Raw genomic sequence first — 20,930 nt, 5'->3', positions numbered from 1 at the left:
AGCCATCAAACCAGTAAAGATCCTTTGGACTGCTAAAAATTGCTGAGTGACTCATGAATTAGTAGTTACTTCAACCTGGCTGGTACAGTATTCTGGGGATTTTTAAACATAGGCCTACAGAAACTAAAAATAACAGACTATAAAGCAAAAATAGAGATTTGTATTTAACAGCATTAAAACAAACACACTTAGCAAAGTTATAGTTAAGTACTCACTGGATAGTTAATATCCTGGCAGTCAGTCAGTCTGAATGCTGGTTGGCCAGCAGGATTGCTTGGATCATCTTTGAACAGTAGCAATATTTGATCGTATCCTCTGCCTACAAAATCATCCACCAGTATGTTTTCGACTTGCTGCCATAATCCAGCGGTCTGTTCAAGGAGATATATGCATGTCATACACTGGTTTGCTTTGCCAATTCCTCTGTCCATCACCATAGCTGCAATATTTTTATAAGCAGGAATTTTTATTCTTTAACTTAAAATGTGTGTGAACCTGGCAAGCCTAAATATTCATTTATAACATCCATAATAGCGTTAATGATGGGAGTTGGGGGGGGGAGGGGGTTGTGGGTCCGCACACACTTAAATTATATCCCTTTATTGTTTATGGGATTCTATCAGGAGGGCCACCTATATTAGTAGTTGAATGGCGGGGGTGCTATCCGGGCAATAAGTGTACAGATTTTGGAAGAAAGAGAAGAATTTGCACGATGGATGCACACCATAAAAGAAAGAAATTGTTTTATTGAGTTAAAACTTATACTTTGATTAGTTCAAAAAAAGGAAGGTGCTGTCTTGCGTTCCCTTTTCATATATGGGACCATGCAAGATGACCCCTTGTGGAATATTTTAAGGGGTTAAAAGACTACGACATATATAGACATACACACATATAATGTGAGGTGCCAATGCACCGTTTCAAGAAAGAAAAAAATTATTTATAGAGTTCTAAAAAAAATTCTCTGGACTTGTTAGTAGTCTTAGCTGTAGTTGGTTGACGTCTCTATAATTTAGGTGTTTTTTCATGGGCTTGACTTCAGTAATTATTGATCCCCTGGTACTCTTAATTCTCACACTTATATCACATATAATTTCACCAATATTCAGAAGATGTAATCTGAATGAGAGAGGAGGGTCGTATTTTTTCTCCCTTTATTTGGTTATTATCAATAGGTTTTTAGGTTGTATCACACTGATATTTCTTTCAGTGTGAATGTTTAATATTTTTCAGTGTTCAGTGTTTGTTTCCATCCTGTCCATCCAACCAGAGGATCTCCTGCGCTGGTCTCCACTCTCCATCTTTAGAGATAAGTCAGGAGTTGTCCTCCATTGTTATTTATTGGTATCATCTCTTTTGCCTTGTTGCATTCCTGGTTCTGTAATTTACTAAACGCTGGTTCCATCTTGTGTATTGTTACATATACAGTATTATAGTTTCCGGTACCACCTTCAAGCATTGTTGCTTCCCCTGGGTCTCGTGGGGTTTGTCTCCAGACTCCAGTCCGCATCCCTGAGATTCTGGGATATCCCTATCCAGTCTTTGTCTTAGCGTTTCCTCTTGTCATCTTGCCGCCTCGACGGACGTGGTGTCCTACGTAAGACCTGTCGGCATCAAGGGTGGAGCCGGCATAACCAGCTCTGTCGAACGCGGCTGTTATAGGTGAAGTCTAGCACCGCACGCGTCCGCCGACCACGGCCCGAGGCAACAGAGTTAGGGTTCTTGTTCGGTGATATTCCCCAAAGTTGAAACACCAGGTAGAGTACCAGGGGATCAATAATTACTGACATCAAGCCCATGAAAAAGTAATACAAGAGCTAAATTATAGAGATGTCAACCAACTACAGCTAAAACTGCTAACAAGACCAGAGAATTTTTTTTAAGAACTCTATAAACACATTTTTTCTTTCTTGAAATGGTGCATTGGCACCTCACATTATGGGTGAGATTTAATAGGATGAGAGATTCAAAAAGTGAGAGATTTGGTAAGAAATCTCCAGGTTTTTTTAAAGCGGCAATCATTTACACTGCAACATCAAACTGGTATTGCAGTGTAAATGATTGCCGCTTTAAAAAAACTGGAGATTTCTTACCAAATCTCTCACTTTTTGAATCTCTCATCCTATTAAATCTCACCCTTAATGTGTGTATGTCTATGTATGTCGTAGTCTTTTAACCCCTTAAAATATTTCACAAGTTGTCCTGCGTGGTCCTATATGCTAAGAGCACGCAAGACAGCACCTTCCTTTCTTTTTACCCCATTGAACAAATAAAAGTATAAGTTTTTACACAACAATTTCTTTCTTTTATGGTGTGCATCCATCGTCTAACATCCATAATAGAATAGTTTTATTATTTTGAAGGAAAAAAAACCCACTTAAATATTTAATTAAAAATAAAATTAAATAATTACCTCAACAAGTTAAAATATAACAAAATTTATAGTAGGGTTCATTCTAGCACCCCACATCTTTCATATCCTATGCAGTTCATCTTTACTGCCTGTATTACTAGACTCTAGCTAGATCATTTGTCATTCATTATATCGTTCAGTGGGTATGCACAATATACAGATGGGTCTTCTCCCATCTTGGCAGGGGATGGCGCTGGCGTCGCCAGCCGCCATCCCCCGCCAGTGCCATGGCGATGGTGAGAAGGGGACGTGCGCGCACGAGAGGCGCGCGCGTCCCCTTCCGACGGCGCTTCCATCCGTTCCCCCGGGTCCCCGCCGGCTTGCCGGCGGTAACCCGGGGTCCCCGCCGCCTGCCCGCACCCCCCCCCTAACCCTGTCCGTCTCCCTGAGGCGGAGACGGACAGGGTTTCCGTTGCGCTGGCGACGGAGACTGAGACGCACGTGCGCGTGAGACGCACGCGCGTCTCAGTCTCCTCGCTGGCGTGGCTGCTGGCGGGTCGCCAGCGCGTACGTTCTGGCGACCCGCCAGCAAGGATGGGAGTAGTAACATACTGTAGTTTGTCTAGGACAGGGCTCGACAACATTTTTTTTAAATCTATGGGCTGGGATGAAAGTGTAGGAGCCAGACAAATTAAAAACAGGGACTGTGCTCGCCAAAAATTTGCAATGATACACACACAGCACTGCACCACTGAGCCCTCTCCAGCACACGGATACACACATATCACTGCACCACTGAACCCATCCAGCACACTGATACACACATAGCACTGCACCACTAAGTCCACCTGCCACACTGATACATAACACTGTACCACTGACCCCCCAGCTCAGATACACACATAGCACAGCACACTGATACACACATAACACTTCACCACTGAGTCCCACACAGAGCGCAAGATGACAACTCCCATTCGCTGGCTGCCAATTCAGATCAGGTCCACGGCGCGCGTTATTTCAAATCTCAAGACTTCAATCGGAGCTCACTGCCGGCACCTGATTGGCTCGCGGTTCGGCAGCCAATCAGGTGCCGGCAGTGAGCTCCAACTGAAGCATTTAGATTGAAATAGCCGCACAGCGGACCTAATCCATCTGATACAGTGACAGCCAGCGGGGTGAGTTGTCACCTTGCGTATCCGCTCTGTGTGTTTGTCCGCTGCTCCACATGACGGACCATGTACAGGAGGGGGAATGGTGCAGCCAGCACTGTCACGGTGGAGGTGGGGGAGGGGCACCCGCTGGAGTGATGCCTGGTGATCCCTGTCTCCCCCCGCAAAAAGCGGCTACTGTCCCTCCTTGAGTTTTGAAATAGCCGCGCCGACCCCGTCCGTGGTCCTGCTCGGATGCAGCCGGATGAGTTGTCCACCGCTTTGCCGGCTGCTGTCATTAACGCAAGCCACCATTCTGCCCAGAGAGATCTGCTTCCTGGAAAATCTGGTCGCCAGGAAGCAAAATCTGGTCACCGTGGCGACCTGGCATCCGGGGTTTGTCGAACCCTGGCCTAGGACACCAATATATATAAAACATCGTCCTGTGTGTATGGGCCATTACACCTTATGGTGCATACAAGACAGGTGTATGCAGACACAATTGTTCTTATGCTTAATATCTATAAATATATCAAACAAAGCCCCTGCCATTACTTTAGTATTCCTGCCCAACGCCTATGTATATTCCAGATGAGAAGGTCAAAGAATCAGAGCCTAAAATATATGCAACTTGTTGGGGAATGGTTTTGCTTCAGGCAGCATCCAATAAATGGCAGTACCTAGTGTTCTTTCTAGCACCCTGCACCTATCAAAATGCATACAGTTCCTCTTTCCTGGTCCTTTTAACAGTTCCTTTTTGTCTGTATGCCAGTGCTGACATATAGACAAAACTCTGCTAAAAGCCCCAAAGTAGAGCGACACCCCAGGCAGGAAAGAGGAACTACACAGGTGTTCAAAGATGCAGAGTGCTAGAACGAACACTAAGTACAGTACCTTTCCTATAAGGTGCTGCCTGCAAGGATTTCACTCTTCTATTCTACAACTAAAATGAGGCGCTCAATAGGAGCCTTGAATCCCTGGGTCTCTTATCAGTCTGAGGGGTCATTAGGTCAACCAATATTAGGTCGACATTCATTGGGTTGACCACTGATGGTCGACATGGCTAAGGTCAATAGGGTTGGAAGGTCAACACAAGCATTAGCACGACAATGGCAAAGTCGACAGTCAAAAGGTCGACTTGAGTTTTTCACTTTTTTTTTGAGCCGACAGACGGTATTTCATGCCCTACCATCCACTAGTGCGTGGTAAGAGAATAGAACAGTGTGCCGAGCGTAGCGAAGCATGGGGGTGCAGCGGTACACTTTGACGGTGTCCATGTCGACATTTGGGACAAAAAAAATTGTGAAAATCTAATGTCAACTTTTTGACTGTTGACATTGCCATTGTCATCCTAAGGCTTACATCGATCTCTTTTAATTGCAGCCTTCTCATGCACGGCAACAGGTTATACAACAAATACAAACTAAGGTAGAGTAAATAAGTGAAGAGTATATTGATAGAAGATGCTTTACCTTCCATCCATCTTTCCATACAGCACAAGCATCGCCAGAAGCAGAGGAAATCATACACAACATATCTGCTCTGCACGTGTAAGCAATCTGTAACTTTGAAAGATGTTCAAACGGTAGCTGGAAAACCTGTTTAGGGACCCCGTTTTGGAACCAGATCAGTTGTTTATTGCTAGCGCCAACTGCAGATGTCTCATATCTGCCATTAATATTCTGCATCATGCAAACATCAAGGTAGCGTAGCACACTTGTGTACGCATGTGGAAGAAGGCAGGATCCTGACACCGTTTTCTGATTTTCAATGCAGTGCAAAACAAACTCCCTTTCTTGATGAGTTCTATTAGGGAGAGAAGTGCTTGTTAAGTGTCCAGCATCCAATCTCATGGTTGTTATACCGAAAGCACAAGTGCCTTCTTCAACAGTTCCAGCCCAGAGAATGGCAGAAATATCAATAGGACACATTAAAATCTCTGAAGATGGAGATGAAACATAAAAGAGTTTTTCATGCTGTTTCCACAGAACAGTCGGACCATCAGTTATGCGTAGATCTTCTATAATTTGTGGGTCCACTTTGAACTTTAAATATAGCTCCACTTCATTTGAAGTGTGTAGTAAAAGCAATACCAGCCTCGATGAACTGCTAGACTTTCTTTTACACGTCTTCAGCAAAATGCAAGGAAGATTAATGCCAGTTCTGACGTCTGCAACACAACAAGCAGTAACGACCTGGATGTTAGATTTAATGGATGGTATGATGTATTGCCCAGAAGATACCTCAATAAACTTTCCGGTGTCCGTATGGATTTTTTTTCTTGAGAAAGTTAAAGTATTTTTTTCGGCAATGTCCGGATTACTTTTAATTTGTAATACTTGAAAAGTAATAATTTCCCCATTGTAGGCCAAGAGTTGTTCAGGCTTTCTGAGAACTGAATCCATTCTTTGAACGCAGTAATTTTAATTGAGCAGAAAGTTTAAATGAATCTGCAAAAACAAAAATATAGACCTCTATGTTTGAGCATTTTCCAGTAATGTAGATATGAATATATATATAATAGCCTGCAAATACATCTACACACCCACTAAACCCCTACTCTACGTGCAAACTCCCAGTTTCCAACCGGTTACACAAAATCAGCTGCAAGAAGAGGAATGCCCATATTTGCTCAAAGATGCACATGCACATGTGGAGGTCTTAGGTAGCGTACATATAGGGGGTTATTCTGGTTGATTCGCAAGGCTACGATTTGGCGGCCTTGCAAGTGCACCAAACCCAATCTTGCGAATGGCGGTACACCGGGCCCACCATTCGCAGGGCACGTAAGTTCGTACGGCATGCGAATGGATGTTTCATATAAACAACCATTTGCATGTCAGTGGGAACCTCCCACATCTTTCGATGGTCGCCAACCATTGAAAGATGTGGAAAGTGTCAACGCCAACCCGAAGTGTGGCGAGCGCAGCGAGCACGCGAGGGGTGGCGGTATGCATCCTCTGACCTTTTCATACCCCCACTATCCACGTCGGTGTGGAGTTGATTTTATATAGTGTGGCGAGCGCAGCGAGCCACCGATCCCGAAGCGTGGCGAGCGCAGTGAGCCCCGCAAGGGGCCACGCATTACTTCACATGTATTCCGCGTCCCCTCGCCACGCTTCGGGCTCGGTGGCTCACTGCGCTCGCCACACTATATAAAATCAACTCCACTCCGACGTGGATAGTGGGGGTATGAAAAAGGTCAGAGGACGCGTATCGCCGCCCCTCGCAGGCTAGCTGCGCTCGCAACACTTTGGGTTGATCGTGGCGTTGCGTTAACAATGGGGGGGCATTTGACATAATAATTAACCATCATAGTGGGTATACAATTAAAATCGGGTCGGGGGGGGGGGGGCATTTAACATTGTAATCAGCCATCAGGGTGGCTGTACAATGTAAAATTGGGTTGAATCAGTCGCATCGCATGCCATTGTAATGGCATGCGATGCGACCGATTTTTAAATTGTATGGGAACGTCTTTAAAACCCGAAAATCGGGTCGGTCGGGTCCCATCGCATACCTTAAATTATGGTATGCGATGGGACCCGACGGTAAATCATTACTACCAGGGATCCCAACCGCATCCCGTGTTGAGGGTGATTTACGTTACACTTTAGCACATTGCACATCCTCTAACGTTTCTGCCTCCCTACAACCCACAAACCTTAAAACGCACTTGGCAACCATAATGGCACACTAATGCCAAACGAAACCAGTTTTCCCTGCTCACTTTTGTCAGTTCAATTAAAGGCACTTCCTTCACATGACCTATAGCAGAAGAGTGAAAAATAACCATTAAAGATTGCTAACAATGCCCAGCTTTGGAAATATATTATGAAATACAAGCTTTACTTGTTTTTTAAAGCAACATAACATGTAAACAACCCCATGTTTACAATGAGTCACTTAATGCAAATGTCATGTTGTATTTGTCTTTTATTGCTAAACCGTCAGAATTACACCCAAAAGGTAATTCTTACTGGTGAAAAAAATGTAAGACTGGTATATAAAGGTAATACCTTTTACGCATTACCCCTTCCCCTTACTTTTCAGAACTATACTATTATTATTTTTATTTGGTTATTACAGTGCAATTATACTCAATGTGATTTTACCTTTGACTAAATTTAAGAAGTTCCAATCACAATGCTAACTCGTGTGTATACATTTTTACAATTTAGTTTTGATGCATGAAATTCTTGCAAACTATCTGATGAAAAGACACAAAGGTGGCACTGCTGCTGGAAGCATTACAGAATGGTCATCAGTACACACACTTCCCTTTTTGTCCAATACTGTACCATTGCAGCTGATAAAATACTGATTCACACATGCAACCAGTTTTCGTTGATAAAACAACATCAAAGGTGAATACACACCATTAGGGTATTGCATGAACCAATTGGAAATCAATAAGAATGATTATTATATAAGTGTCTATCTAGCGTAATAATACTAGTTACCATGACTGACTGCAAGAAATGACATACTTCCAAGTAACGGTATATACTGTATAGACGAAGAATGTGGCATATAATTGGGGAACAGAGATTAGTCCTTAAATTGAGAACAAATCTGGAACTTCTCCTGCCATGTGTAATGGTTGTAACTTACCATGCTTATAATAGTAGAAAAAGAGAGTTTCAGCATTCAAGCAAAGGTGAAAATATTGTATTAAACCCTTTGGCAGGTATTCAATGCTGTTTGCGAGTGGTGACAGCGAGCAGAGCTTCCTGCTCGCTGTCACCACTCACCCTGACAGCATTCAACACACCCTTCGCATACGCCAATTCCCCCTCGCTCCGTTTTTTTGAGCGAGGGAGAATTGGCGGATGCGGCTCCAGAATCAGCGAGACTCGCGGCTAAAAACTGCGCGTTTTCTGCAGTAGCCGCGGGTCTCGCTGTTTGGGGGAATCCTCGCCGTCCTGTGACGGCGAGGATTTCCCCAGAACGTTGAATAGAGCGAGCGGCCGGTGCGGGGGTTAAACAGCGAGGATCGCTGGTTTTCTGCAATCCTCGCTGTTTAACCCCCTCGCCGGCCGCTCGCTGCAGCATTGAATACCCCCCATTGTGTACCAACGTTCTGTGAGAGATGTGCAAATTATCTGCTAAAAATGCCAGGGTCGAAGTCCAGGAATTCAGATGGAGCGCCTGTCTGCCTGTGTGTAACATCTGCCTGCCACCTTGGTTTTAAATGTGTGAATCATACCCCTGTCTATTCATGTTATTTTTTAAATATTTTCGCAGTTCTTAAAATGCTACAATAAAAGTTAAATTTTATATTTCTTTGGTGCACCTAAACAGGACATTCTTTTTCTCTCCAAGTTTCTGTAATCTGTCTATGTCCAATGGTAGCACACCCCCATCCCTGCAAGTAATATTGAATACTTAGAGGACGCATAAGGGGGTTTACAACCTTATAACCTAGTCTTGTGCGACTGGCAAACCCTCTCCTTGCTCTATCTGCGCCTGTCAGCCAGTCTGCAGGATCGCCAGATGTCCTGAGTTGGAGCAGGCTAGCGGACAGGAGCTCCATCTGAGAGCAAAGCAGCAGGAGACGGGCAGGGAGTGGGGCAGACGGGGAGCTGCAGGAGACCAGCAGCGGGCGGCGGTGGGCTCCAACAGAACGAGGCGTTCCCCTTCTGCCCCTTCCGCGTGGGCCAGCGATTCTATTGCCAGGAGCAGCTCCATTGAGAGCTGCTCCATCTGTATGAATCACTTTAGTTATTGCCGGCAAATGATCTGAAGTCAATTAATACTGTGTTCACACTGCCAGCGTGAACAACACGGCTTTTACCTGGCATTTACTGTAAATGCTGGGGACTGCAGTGCCGGACCCCATTCTCACTGGTAGGCAAATTCCCGGGTGAAGCCGTTCTAACCGGTAATTTGCCTTTCAACATGGGTTTCTTTCAGTGTGAACAGGTCAACCTGGGTAAAAAGCATGGTTGGAGACCCGGGAATTTGGACACGTGTTAACCCGTTCAAACTAAAAAAACCTGTGGTGAAAGGCAAATTACTGGGTTGACAAGCTTGACTCTGGAATTTTCTTGCCAATGCGAACAGTGTATAATTGAAGTTTTGTTAAACATTGTGCCAAAAAAAGAACAGTCGCTGCGAGCGACGTTGCAATTTTTAGTGGATATATTCGCACTCAAAGGGTTAATATTTTGCCTTGTCAATGATTTGCCGATTGAAAAATACAGCCAATCTCAGCTAAAATCACAGACTTAAAAGGCCTCCATACACCAGAACAAGATTGCACCCACGCGTACAATCTCGAGGGGGTTGTAAGACAGATGGTATCCACACAATCGTGTAATGTGAGGTTGAATGGTTGGTTCTCTAATCAGACGTGATGCATGTCTGATCAGTTGTGATTGGGACCAGATTGCATTCGGTCATCTACCACTTTCACCCGCCGTCGCCTTTCCCTGCACCTCTCCGCCTTGGAGACAGGCGCTAGAGATCATATTTGACCTCTAGCATCTGAAAGGGAGCACTGCGCTATGCGCTCTCGGCACTGCCTGGTATTGTATACTATATGCAATATTAATCCATCCCCCCATGTTCCAGTATGACCTGATACACATCTCCATCTGCAGGGGATTTACAGATGATCTGTGTGTTCGATTGAGCTGCTGATATATCCTGAGCATGTCAGCGTGTGTGTACAGTACACCTGATATGTTCAACATATGCTATTAGTATTGCCAGAGCCAGTCCTAGGCATAGGCAAACTATGCAAATGCCTAGGGCGTTTGGAATGCCTAGGGGCACCAGCAGCTTCTGCTGATTAAAATGTTATGCAGCATGCCTATATTCTGTGTGTGAGTGAGGCTGTATCTGCATATGAAATAGTGTATTCATGGAAATCACTGTAACAGAGCATTCCGTATGCAGGTACAGCCACAGTCGCACACAGAATATAACCATGCCGCATATCATTTTAATCATCAGAAGCTTCTTATGTGTCCTGGTCACATAAGAATGCAAATAAGACAAATTTTTATAAAAAAAGGCACCAACGTTAGCAGAACTGGCCAGGAGCTGCATGGACTATTGAGGCAAGATGTATGAGGAAACATCTGTATCCAAGCAGAAGCAGAGGCAGAGGTCACAGTGTTAGCGGCTGTGCAAGTGCTGTCTGCGGGTGGGTTGGTTGTGCAATAAGGTTTCGGCATATGTGTAAGGGGCATTATGTGTGTCATGTATAAATGCAATAATAATGTGTGACATGTGTAACAGGCATTATGTGTGTCATGTGTATAAGGGTATTAATAATGTGCAACATATGTGTAAGGGGCATTATGTGTATCATGTGTATAAGGGTATTAAAAATGTGCAACATATGTGTAAGGGGCATTATGTATCTCATTATGTGTATGAAGGGCATTAATAAAGGTTGGCATATGTTAAAGGGGCATTATGTTTATAAGGACATTAATAATGTGTGTCATGTGTAAGGGGCATTACTGTGTGGTATTATCAGGGGTACAGAGAGAAAGGGGTTGGGGGTACAAATTACCCAGGCCATAGACTGATGGAAGGGCGCCCTCCCCTTAAGTGACAGCAGCAGCTGCAGCTCTTCTCCTCTGCCCAGCACACACTGCTTTGTACTAGGTTGCAGTGTGGCCATGGAGGTGCTTAAAATAGAATATTTTCTCAGGATTTTTTTCTAAGGGTATAATGTGAATAATGTGAGGAGTAATGTATATAAGGTAAAGTGGTACTACTGTGTGATGTAACGTGAATAAGGGGCACCATTGCATGATATAATGTGAATAAAGTTGCACTACTGCAGTGGTAGCCAACCCTAGCCCTCGAGAGCTACCAACAGTTCACATTTTCCAGACAACCTAGCTGCTGCACAGTTGCACTTATTAATCACTAATTAGCTCACTTGTGATTCTGTGAGGAGACCTGCAAAACATACACTGTTGGTAGCTCTCGAGGGCTAGGGTTGGCTACCACTGCACTACTGTGTGGCATAATTTGAATTGGGGGTACTATTGTGTGGCCATGCCCCTTCCCAGCAAGAACACAGAATGTGTGCACTGTTTCTATTTAAAATATTGCAGGTAGGAGCACCAAAATGATGACTGCTATGATGAGGGTTGATGGTGCTGGGAAAGGGGAGCAGGGTCAGAGGCGGAACTAGTGGCGGTGCTACGGGGCACCAGCCAAAATCTTGCCTAGGGTGTCATTTAGGCTAGGGCCGGCTCTGAGTATTGCAAAGGACAGCCGGTGTGGGGAGAGCGGGTCGGATCTCCCCCTCCTTCTGTGCCCGGCATCCTGCTGCTCAGACGGCTGCAGGGATTGCCGGGCTTCATCTTCCTGTACCCGGAAGGTGCTAGGTAGGAGGAAGTCACTGGTCCAGCCAGGCAGCACAGCAGGAGGCTGTTCGGACATCAGGGGAGGGGGGGCAGAGAGGCCAGTGGCCCACGAAAAGAAGCCCATGGGCTTCTATGGGGATACGCCTGTTAAAGCTGGCGTAACCCCCTGCAGCAAAGCTCCAGCGGTGGGGCTTTGGTGCATCTGAAAATGCGGTAAAATCACAGAACATGGTTTTTACCACATTTTCAGTTTAGTACATCTGCCCATATGATTATACCCAGCCTGACATCAGTAGCAACAGGACCCAGAGGGAGGGCAGGTGTCGACATGCGTATATACACATGCAGCAAAGGAGCAATTGCATGTATGGCCAACAGAGGATGTCACTGATGACGCACGGGGGTGCCCATCGTCAGCGATATGTCCCGAAATGTCATTCGCATTCACCAAATCTGACACTTTGGGGAGTATTCAGGTTGATTCACAAGGCTGTGAATTTGCAGCCTTGAGAGTCCACCAAACCCCACCATGCTAATGGTGGCTTGGCCACCTCCCTTTTACAGCGTGCGTTCGCACTGGCTACGAATGGATGTTTTACATAAACATCCATTCGCAGCCTGCGGGGTAACACCTACATCATTCAATGGTCGGCGACATAGCAACCTTAGATCAGCGTGCACATTCTGAGGGAAGCGGGCAGGGAAGTGATGTCAGCTGCCCGCCCCCCGCATCATCGTTCCATTACCATGAGAAAGCCCAGCGTTCTCATGGTAACGTCCATGAAATGCTGGGTGTTCCCATATGCTAATGCCCCCTGGGTTGCGTGCAGGGCTATTTTTCAGCAGGCTCCAGCAGGAACTGAGGCCCTTATTCTAGTTCACTCTGACAAAATATTTCTTAGATAGACAAAACCATGTGCACTGCAGGTGAGGCAGGTGTAAAACCCCACCCAAATCTAATTATCTCTGCACAAGTAACACCTGCCTCACCTGCAGTGCACATGGTTTTGTCCATCTAAGAAATATTTTGTCAGAAAGAGCGAACTAGAATAAGGGCCTCAGTTCCTGCTGAAAAATAGCCCTGGTTGCGTGCAACTAGCGAACATACACATGCGCAGAAATGCGCAAAGCATGGTTGCCATCGATGGCAATGGCAACGATGGCCATCCCTAGGTCCGACCAGTCCACACACTGTTTTTTTGCTACACTTACACATACGCTGTTACACTTCTACACATGTAGTTATACATAACACAGGTGCTGTGTTAGGTACATACATGTTCAGGTGCAGCAGTACATGTGCTGAGTTAGTTTAGTCACATGTCACACACACACACACCACGTACTTTGCGCGGGCACCACTATTACTACTACAGTCTGAGAACAGAAAGTAAATGTCCCGCCGCCATGTGCACCGTGAGGCATGCTGGGTAGCAGTGTTCCTGGACAGTGCCGGCCCAGGCTGCTCCCTCACACTGCCCCGGTGCCCCGACCCTCACCCGCTCCTACCGACCGAAGCTACTCACACTCTGACGTCACGGAGGAGCCGGCCGGAGAGAGCCGATGACGCCGGGGTGAGTGGGCGGGGCACAGGGGTGACGTGCCGGTGACGCCAGGAGGCCGGAAGTACCCGTAGACTCGGGAGTCGGGTCGACTCGTTCGGTCAGAGACGGAGCGGAGTGACGGAGATGGCAGATGTAAGTATGAGGATGTCATCTCCCGGGCACATGGCGAGCCAGCATAGCCTGGCATACAGGCGCCTTATCCGCTATGTAGCGGTGACCTCAGCATGTGACTGCTGCCATTAGCGGGTGTACTAATATATAACAGTATGTGATATCTGCAGTGACACCGGGCAGAGCTAATGCCATAGTGCAGTGTACAGTGCTGGGATGGTATCACCTGTGCAGTGAGTGTTAGTGGTGGCTGTAGTGATGTGTTAGCGGCAGAGAGTGAAGTGCAGTGCAGTGATTGGCTGTCATCACCGGTACAGGTCACAGTGTCTGGTGCAGTGACAGTCATGTGAGCAGCAAAGAGTGCACTGCTGACTTATATACAGGGTAAAGGGTATTAGGAAAAGCAGTGATTCCGGGGTATATTTATCAAATCTTGGAGCGATAGTGTGGAGAAGTTGCTCATAGCAACCAATCTGCTTATGTCATTTTACAGGCTGTGCCAGGGAAAGGCAGAGGCTGATTAGTTACTATGAGCAGATCCAATTATGTTGGTGCAGTGATTTATGTTTTCTACCCTGTTTAGTGATAGATATGTTGCAGGGAGTGTATTGATTAGTGATAACAGAGCGATTCCAGTAAGTTATGTGGCCACTGCCACCGCGGGCCTATCACCTGTACAGTAGGGTGCCTGGAATCACCTGTGCAGGTTCAGTGCGCAGGTAAAGAACCCCCCGTTTTTCCATCACCTGTGAAGCAGTCACAGTGAATTACACTAGGTCCAAAAATGAACTAGATTGTAAGCTTGCGAGCAGGGCCCTCCTACATTTTGACTGTCTGTAAATACACTGTTTTGTTTCACTGTCTGCTATTGTAAAGCGCAACGGAATATGCTGCGCTATATAAGAAACTGTTAATAAATAATAAATAAACTAGCGATTTTCTATTGTTGTTCTACTGTCCAGTGAACAAAGTTCTTTTACACTTGTAGGTGCTATTTCACTGCCATAGTGTAATTTCCTAGACACTAATGTCAGTCCTTAGTTGGAACTGTCAGTCAGTTGGGTCTGTGAGCATACAGTATAGTTTATTTGCATTTTTATAATTGTTTAAGAGGGCTCTTAGTTTTCATACGACAAGGATGCATCTATAAGTTACATTCTGTTTTATTGTGGTTTGATTGTACCCTGCATTTTGTTGGTGTGTTATTATTAGCCCAGCTATGAATGTGAAGGGTTTGCTTTGCATTGCTTTGTGTATTACTAATCTGTGGGGACTGATGTTATAGCAATAATGAACAACATGCCAGCACAAGACATAAGCAAATGTTTTGGTGTTAATGAAAATCTTGCAATAAAAATACTTCCAAAGTAATATTAGAACTTCCCATAACATAAAATAAAGCAACTTCTTAAGAGCATAAACACAGAGCGATTTTGTGCTCTTTTCTAACCAATCTGACTAGATCTCTCTGTCTGTAAACCCGGAGGGATTACGCAGTCGCCTAAAGCCCCGTACACACGGGGGAGATATATTGCTCAGCCATATATTGCTAGCAATATATGGCTGAGCTATATATTGCTCAGTTTCTCCTTTTCATCAGCGACCAGAGATGGTTGCTGATGAAAGGGAACCTCTACTGGGGGAGCCGCAGAGGTAATCAGCTGGTCGCAGGATCAAGCTCCTGCGACCAGCGATTAGAATGGGTCTGAAAATGGGCGCGTGCACCCGGCGATTTATCGCCGGGGCACACTCGCGTCACTGGCAATATGGTCGCCTGTGACCATATTTCCCGCAATTTCAGCCCCTATCGCCCCCGTGTATACAGCTTTAGGCTGGGTACACACCAGGACGACCGGGTCGTCAGTGGTTTCTTTTGACACGCTCACGATGACCCACGCACCCTGGAGTATGGTCGTCCTTCAGATCCTACCTGCAGTAGGTAGGATCTGAGGAACGACCGACCCACCTGTGGGACCGCGCATCGGATCAGTATCGGTCCACACCGGGGCAGAATAGGGCCCGATCACCACACAATTCGGTCGGAATTGGATCTAAATTGATGGGATCGGGCCCTAGTCGTCCTGGTGTGTACCCCCCCCCCCCCCTTAGTCAGTGCATGCAGATTAAATCTAGTCAAGTTGCTTAGCAAGTGACTGCAAATCTCTCTGTGTGTACAGAATTAGTGATGGTAATCAAGATTTCTCATTCTGAACAACTACCCTGCCTTTTATTGCTTAGCACAAATCACTGCATGTGTATATGCTCTCCACGGGCGATCTGGACACAGGAAAATCACATACCCTAAATGGCTTAGTATGCCCCTTTAGGCTGGACATGTTACAGTGACCATTTTGGTTAGCATACACACTTACCAATCAGCCACTAGATATGTCTGTCCAGGCATCACAACTGAGAAGGGGTTTGAATTGGCCCATCTAGCTGTGATGTTATTGTTGTCGAGTATATGGGACAGTTGGTGGGTTGCTGTACACATGCCAGTATACAAGCATCGGCAGTGCCATAGGGACAACCTGATATGACTGTGAACTGTGTCGTTCATAATCATGTCGGAGGCACACACCCGCCGTTAAATTACTGATTTTATTATTCGCCACTCTTTCAACAGATATGTTGTTCAATTGTGTACTCAGCTTAAATATATATTTTCCCTCTTTTATACTCCACAAGAGTCACTTCCAAATAAACCACCAGATGCTATATAATGCAGCTCATCCTCTTCATTTATGTCTCTTCCTGTCTTTGGTCAATGATTAATGGGTGTAGGAAATTGTAATACAGGTCGAATCTCCCGTATCCGTAGATCCGTTGTCCGAAATATTCCAAACACCGTGGTTTTTTTTAGAATATTTTGTTCATTTTTTTTTTCCCCTGACCCTTTTTTCATACTTAAGTCCCCCCATGTCCACGGCGGCCTTCAGGATCTTCTTCAGCGGTCCCAGGAGTGCGTGAGTTTGCGGGTGCACTGGTGACGCCACCGACGCGCCCACAAACTCGCGCAATGCACTCCTAGGACCGCGGACGAGGATCCTGAAGGCCTCCATGGACGACGGGGGACACTGTGGATGTCATGGGACCATCGTGGGCACCACCAGGGGAACAGGTAAGTATTAAAAAAAACAAAAGTATTCCAAAAACTGTAAATATCCTTTATCCAAAATTCTCGTCCCGAGCATTTCGGATAAGGGATACTCGACCTGTACATGGATACAGCTTAGTGTTTTCTCTTTATGTAAAGAGCTATGTTGTTGTGACTTGCAAGACTCCATAAAACTCAACAGAGTTAAGGGATTTGCAACACAACCCATAGACATTTATAAAGGCCCAAGCAGTTCCCTTATTCCTTTAGATAGGCATACATTTTAACGCCTTGAGGAGCCTCTTACTAGTTTAGATTTGAGGGGACTTCAAATTTGTCAATGTGACATGTTTTTTGTATGGAACCGGTGAATTCAGTTCTCATGCCCATCAGCAGTGGAGACTTTCTACATCTGCATATCTCCATGATGCTTACTTTTATATCTTGGTGACAGCTGATCCCAGTAAATTCCTCAAGTTCTGAATCATGGGGCAATGCTTCTCTTCACATGTCTGTGATTGGGCCTGGTTACGTGTCCATGAACCTTTAAGTGCTGCTGATAAAACTAAGGAAATAGTGACTCTAGAAAGGACTATAGTTGGATGACATCTTGGTACTGTAAAGTATGGAACATGCAGTCAGTGCCAACATAATGCAAGGTATAGCGAACTGTCTTACAGGAGCATTGCGGAGTACACATACAGAACAGCTAATTTCCACCCTTCACAGCAAATAAAATTCCAGGGCATACGAATAAATACAGTATAAAACAAAGTAATCTATGTTTTGGAGCACCAAAGGGGTTGAAACCTGAATAAAGGTGGCACATGTGCAGTCTCCAGCTTGGGAATGGGTTATAGGGCCGACAGTATAAAGATCGACAGTCAATCGGTCGACTGCTATTGGTCTACATGAGTTTTATGGGTTTTATTGTCTGTCAACATACATAGACTTGGAGAGTGTATAAGTGTACCTCGTCCCCTCGTGCTTTGGGTACACTATTATAATCTATTTTTATGTCTACTTGTATAGTAAAGTCTGAAAAACAACCTTTTTGGGCGAAAAATGTGAAAAACACAAGTCGACCTTTCGCATGTTGACTTATTGCACATGTCAACCTTTTGCCTATATCGATATATTGCTTGTCGATCATTTTTAATGCCGAACTAATGACCGCATATCCCTCACGCTCAACTACTGAACCAGTCGCATCCTCTGATTTGTCCCATCAGATTATCATGAATCTCTGTCATACTTTAATCCATATTTGTCAAAATAGGTGTGAAAATGGCCAAGCAAACATTTTTATTCATCATAATGACCTTTAATTTTTACCTTATATAGGAAGTATCTTTTCTTACACATTTTTTGTTTAAATTCATATAAGAAATGTGAGTGAAGCTGGTAGTTCTTGGTGGCTATTTTACACATCTCTCGTAGAGATGTCGGGGGTGGTATATTTCCCCGACAGTCGGGATTCCGACAGTCATTACTCAGATGTCGGATTCCCGACTGCACAGCGTGGGGAGCGCAATGAAGCCCCTTGCGGGCTCGCCACCTATTTTATTCTCCCTCTATGGGGGTCGTGGACCCCCACAAGGGAGCAGTCGGGATTCCGACGTCGGAGGAATGACTGTCGGAATCCCGACTGTCGGGGAGCCATCCGGCACCCGAGGGTCGGCTCTCAAAGGGTTAAGCTGGGTACACACCTGAGGAATCCAACAATCTTGACAGGCTTGTGTGATGTAAGGAATGTCGTGCCCACATACATACTGCACAGTCTGCATCTCCTACCACTGATGGAATAAAGAATATTCTCATTATATGTACTGGGAGTAAAAGCAGTATGGAAAGCAGTCCAGTGCTTTCATTAAGTCACTGGGAACACTTCACAGCATTCTCATAAGATGTTAGTGTTCTTCATGTATTGTCAGTGAGTAATGCTACATAAAGCTATGATTATAAGAAATGCTGATATACAGTATATGCTATATAGAAAACTGAGAAGCGCGCTGAAAATTTAGGGGGCGTAGCCTCTGGGCCATGCCTCCATTTTGACGCTATGGGGGCATGTGAGCCTCTAGCCATGCGCCCAGCCCCCTGGCTGCAGGAATAGCTATGCTCGCCACCTATTCTATTCTCCCTCTATGGTGGTCATGGACCCCCACGAGGGAGAGTAGCCAGTGGCCGTCGGGACCCATAGTGTTGGGGTTTTGACTGTTGGGATCCCGACATCGGGGTAATGACTGTCGGGAAACTGTCCGGCACTCGCTCTACCTGCATCAGAGACTCCTTTTCCTCCTTGGTGGTTAGCAGAGGCCCATTCAGTGCCATATTGAAATGCATGAATTGACCACTGAATCACCAATGGAGATTACAGATTCATTTCAATTCATTCACAGTTTATCACAGGGATGCAGGAGTATATAGGGATCTTTTCAGCATACAGCGCTTGTCAATGCAATGTTTGTTAGCAAGCAGCCCTGCTATGTGCTAACCAGTAAGCTTTTGCAGTTCCTACTTCAGCATTGAGATTATTAGTGCAGTATCTATCTCTTGCCTTCCTGGCTCCAGCTATTCTGGTTCATCCCTGCTGACCAGCTATTCTGCTTCCACTCTAGGATCTAGGTGTCTTATTAATGCCCCTTTTACACCAGAGCCTCAACCTGGATTCATTGCCGCTCCACTCCGGGCCGGGGCTTGGTGTAAATGGGGTAAAGAAAAATAACCCGGGTCCGGTTCCCGGGGTGTCCGACCCGGCAATTGCTCATGGGCTGTGTAAATGGGTAACCCAGGTCATCCGATCCAGACCCGTTAAAGGGGCAAGCGGGCACCATCTTCGCTCCAGTCTGGGAGAGTGAAGAAGCAGCGCGTGTCCTGGCTGCCTGCCGTCCCGCTGATACTTAATAGTTATTACTACTAGTACAGTGGTACTGCTGTTGTCCAGTCCAGTGATAGACAGATCCAAAACACGAAACACATGTCCAGAACACTGCCGGAGATACAAATCAAAAACACATTTCACGAAACACTAAAAGTGACCGGTGCACATACCTAATTAAGCCTCACGCAGTGCCTCTGCTGCCAACGGTCTCCTCAAATTATTCATATCACAATCCTGTTCTTGGCATATGAGAATAAATTACATCCGACTTCCCAGTTTCTGTCCTACTGTTTCAAATTCCATTCTACTCAAAACCTTAGTGCCGTTCCAAAGATTAACACAGGTGTGATACCTTTTGGTTTGTTTTGGATTCAGTTGTAGTTTGTCATAGACTTGAAACACATGTTTTTAGAACAATGCCTTTCCCCTTACAATTTGTTACCAACGAGTATTAGAGATGTGTCCACATACATATAGCCTCCTTTAGCGATAAACAGCTCTTCTTGTACTCTAGTACTTTTTCATTAAATGGGAGTGGATCGGATGCACAAATACACTGTATTCTGTGTGCAACAGAGGCTGTATTTGTATAACGAATGCTATGTTATACCGCTTTCACACTGCCATAAGGTTCTAAAACCCTGTATTTTGAAACCGTATTTAAAACGGGTCTCAGCCTTCACATTGCAGTAGATTACCGTTTTAAATACCGTTTAAGTAACATTCACATCAGTCAACCCGTTTAATCCCCTGAACAGGTTTCAAGGCAGAATGCAGTGGACAGCCTATCACAGGTCTGGAATCTGTTGTTTTTACTAAATACCATTTCAGAGCCATTCTCACTGTATAAAAAATGGCTCTGAAACGTGTAGTACTCTGCTTTTTAAACGTTTTGAAATAACCGTTTATCTTTAACCGGTAAATCAACTCTGGCACTTTCCCACTGCAGCCTTAAACGTTTTGAAATGGGAAAAAAAACGGCAATATACCGTTTAACAAGTGCGGTGTGAAAGGGGTATTAGTGTTTTCCTGGAAAACACTGTAACGTTATGTTTCTTTTGCAGATAGGGCCACAGTCACACACAGAATATAGGCATGCCACTTATCACTTCAATCAGCAGAAACTGCTTCTACATCCTGTTTGCTTTCATTTTCCAAACAAGATTAATTTTTTAAAAGTTGCCTGCAAAGATTCCCAGTTATACAGCACTCATGCGACTTGTATTGCATGGATTGCATTAATATATGTGGACACATCTGTATGCTGGTTACACGTTAAAACTATGGGAGTGATTCTGGTTGGTTTGCCATTAAAGGAGTTTGCTTTTGCAAACCAACCAGCTACACCCCCTATGTGTAGCCAGCAAATCCCATGAGGGATGTGGGATGTCATGCCGCCTTTCTGGTTGACCTGCAGAAGAGCCAACTAGAAG

The 20,930-nt window shown here is 45.2% G+C and overlaps 2 protein-coding genes across 5 annotated transcripts in view; one reads left to right on the top strand and one right to left on the bottom strand.

Annotated features, from left to right (window-relative positions):
- FANCB (FA complementation group B) overlaps positions 1-13,746 on the bottom strand; it is a 60,943-nt gene extending 47,197 nt beyond the window's left edge. The window contains exons 1-4 of one of the 4 annotated variants that reach the window (XM_083172457.1): positions 13,187-13,746; positions 7,169-7,272; positions 4,977-5,954; positions 216-371 (exon numbers count right to left, since the gene is read on the bottom strand). In XM_083172457.1, coding sequence (XP_083028583.1) covers positions 216-371; positions 4,977-5,909 — 1,089 coding nt within the window. In that variant the 5' untranslated portion in view covers positions 5,910-5,954; positions 7,169-7,272; positions 13,187-13,746. The remainder of the gene's footprint in view (positions 1-215; positions 372-4,976; positions 5,955-7,168; positions 7,273-13,186) is intronic. The other 3 variants (XM_083172456.1, XM_083172455.1, XM_083172454.1) reach the window with 3 other exon arrangements.
- MOSPD2 (motile sperm domain containing 2) overlaps positions 13,282-20,930 on the top strand; it is a 93,753-nt gene continuing 86,104 nt past the window's right edge. The window contains exon 1 of the mRNA XM_083172458.1: positions 13,282-13,537. Coding sequence (XP_083028584.1) covers positions 13,529-13,537 — 9 coding nt within the window. The 5' untranslated portion in view covers positions 13,282-13,528. The remainder of the gene's footprint in view (positions 13,538-20,930) is intronic.

Source organism: Crinia signifera, chromosome 2 (assembly GCF_055691185.1).
Source record: "Crinia signifera chromosome 2, ASM5569118v1, whole genome shotgun sequence".
NCBI lineage: Eukaryota > Metazoa > Chordata > Amphibia > Anura > Myobatrachidae > Crinia > Crinia signifera.
The sequence above is the reverse complement of the archived record's forward strand: the minus strand, read 5'-3'. Positions and strand labels throughout refer to the sequence as shown.